Source organism: Pterocles gutturalis, unplaced genomic scaffold (assembly GCF_000699245.1).
Source record: "Pterocles gutturalis isolate BGI_N339 unplaced genomic scaffold, ASM69924v1 scaffold517, whole genome shotgun sequence".
NCBI lineage: Eukaryota > Metazoa > Chordata > Aves > Pterocliformes > Pteroclidae > Pterocles > Pterocles gutturalis.
In genome coordinates, this window is record NW_010112295.1 from 10623 (window position 1) to 13377 (window position 2755).

General features: G+C 50.7%; 1 protein-coding gene across 1 annotated transcript in view; it reads right to left on the reverse strand.

Annotated features, from left to right (window-relative positions):
• SLC16A5 (solute carrier family 16 (monocarboxylate transporter), member 5) overlaps positions 1-2755 on the reverse strand; it is a gene marked incomplete at its 5' end in the record, with an annotated part of 7538 nt that extends 4783 nt beyond the window's left edge. The window contains one exon of the mRNA XM_010073964.1: positions 2608-2755. Within this exon, the coding sequence (XP_010072266.1) occupies positions 2608-2755 (148 nt within the window). The remainder of the gene's footprint in view (positions 1-2607) is intronic.

The following is a 2755-nucleotide window of genomic DNA, read 5'->3' on the forward strand; positions in this document are numbered from 1 at the left end:
TAGGGAAAAAATAACCTGTGGCATATTTGTGACCTAAATCGATGTCTGGTTTGAAATAAAATCCACATAGTGAAACGAACAGTGGAACATTATTAAAATTAGGACTGCAGCTGTCTGTATTTTGATCTGCTTGGGAGATTTTCACCTCAGACTTCAACTGGCCTTTGAAAAATGGTTCAGCAAACTGTTGACTGGATTATTTTTCCTAAATGCTGAAGACATTAGGGACGGTATTGCTGCTCAGACAGCCCAAGTAGCCAGAAGTCACAAACTGAACACTCCACAATAATGAGATTGGCTCTAAAAATCATAAGGGTTTTTCATTATTTGCTCCTGTTAACTTACTTTCTAGGTTTCAAACATTATTTCTCACTTGCCTGGGGCTTTTGTGCTTTCCTTTGCAAGAAATAATTCCAACAAAAGTGCTGCATTTGTATTGAGTGTGAGTCCAGAGGGTTACGTGTGCATGAATACCGGGAGGCAGGAACCTATAAGAGCCTGAACTCTTGCAGTTCCCTTTCGGAGATGGCCATAGGATCCTCAGGTCTCTCAAATGATTCTTATAACAAAATAATCATTCATTGCTTTTACCTGGCAACACCGCAGGGGTAATGAGATATGTTTGGCTTAATAAGTTATGAGCTATTGTTTGCACTGTGCCCTTCCCTGTTCCCTTCCCAGCCCTGCCGAGCTGGGTTAGCTCCCTGCGTGGGGCATTTCCACTCCGCTGGCCACTCTGAGAATGGGCTGCTCCAGCCATTTCCCTGCCTGCTTACCAATTTGTGCAATAAATATTTTTTTCCCCCTTCGGTTCCTCTGAGTTAAAAATAATAAAGGGGAAGGAAGGAGAGAAGCAGCTTTAAGGGACACTGGTGACACAGCAGGATGCAATTTGGAAAGGGTTTAAGTGCCAAGGTGATGGACATAACGGGAATCTCTGAATCAGAGAAATCCTGGCCCCCCGCAGAGGAGGTCAGAAGTTGCAGCCAAAGCCATACACGCTTGGCCTGAGAGGGAGGCTTTTTCCTCTGGGTTTTTTCCTGGTTTGTGCTGGTGTTACAAGCACTCCTCTGGTCTCCCAGGCTGCAAGTCTCTTGTTAATTCACTGGTGGTGCCCTGACAAATTCTGTCAGTGAATATAATTAACATGAGGCTCCTCTTTCCTTGTCTAATTTATAACTCTTGGATCTGTTTATTGGCTGTGTTTATATTACCTCTGACTGTGGTTCCAGCCTCCCACAAAACAATTGCTTCATTGAAGAAGATAGAATAATTGATATTTTCTTGCAGATACTGCCAGACTTGTCCTTCCTGGACATGTTGGGACCGAGCTGCTTCTGAGACCGTTTCCCAGAGCCCACAGGTCCTGTTTGGCTCCTTCCCACTAACCGCAGTGGGACCACAGGGGATGGACGGCAGCACAGGGAATGCCCAGCAGCTTCCAAATTCAAAGCCCCCAGGACACTTCCCTATCCCTGCTGACCTTCCAGTGATAATTCCTCCCCTTGTCACTTCCCCAGAGATCTCTTTCCACCTGCACCTTGCAATTCTCAACCCAGCTGCTTCTTCCGAGGTGCAACTCTCCCATGGCAGGCGGCTGGCGGCCAAGTCCTGCCCAGAGACACTGACCCTCCTGCAGCCTTCGCACCAGCATGACTCAGGGCTCTGCTTTTTTGGTTTCCTTCATACGATAGTCTCATCTCTCACCACTATCGGAACGGAGCCGGTACGAACTCCGGGAGCAGCTCAGATATGTGGGTGTCGCTGGATGTTTTGCTGCTTTTGCCTGGGTGGGGTGTGGGCAGTCTGTTTATCACATAAGCACAGGAGCTGCACGTGGAGGGGTTAGCAGCGACGCAGACTACTCGTTGGGAAGTCCTCGAGCTGCTGGCGGTTTGTTTTTCTCTTCTATGCAGGAATAGTGTCTGGGTGGGGGATCTGGGGACCCTGTCCTGTGCAGCTCTCACATTTTCTTTGGAGGAAGAAACAGGGATTTGCTCTACTATCAGCAAAACAGGGCTCTCCTTCCATCCCCTTCACCCAGAGCGTGCTGCCTGCCCCGTGGTCTGCATTCATCCAGGTACGCTCGCGTCCACTCCCATGCCTGCTTGGGTGCGAACTCTACACCACCGCCCAAGGAGCTGCTTTTAGCACTCTGGCAGCCTGGAGGAGCTTGGCTTTTGGCATCTTTTCAGCCACAAAGAATGCAGTTGTCATGTGGCACGTGGAAGGAGATGAGCTTTTTGTGGGCAGAAGATGAATTAAGAAAGCACCCAAGCTGCGGTGCTACCTGCCGGCTTATTCAGAGAGCTGCTACGGGAAATAGTGAAGTTCTTGCTGGTCTGGAGAAGCTTGGCTGAGAAAGGGACTCACCACCTTTGGCCAAGGGTCTTGGTTGTCTCTTGGAGTGGCAAAAGGGAGCTTGGTGTCTGTGGTCACTTTGCTTTGGACTGTGCTCAGAGGGGCTGGGAGATGTGTGCCACCGACCAGCCGCTCTGCTCAGACCTCCCAGTCCCTTCCAAATGCTAAAGGTGCCCCCGTTACAGCCCCTCGTCAGCCCCACAGCCGCAGGAGGTGCTGGGGATGTTCCCTGCCACTGTCACTTACCGCCTCCGTGCAGCACGGCCACCATGATGGACGGGAACCACGACGTCTCGCTGTTGCTGGCCTGGAACTCGTGCTGGAGGTCCGTGAAGAAGACGCCGACGCAGGAGGGGAAGCCCAGCGTCAGCCCCTGCAGCAGCACGGCGGCGAG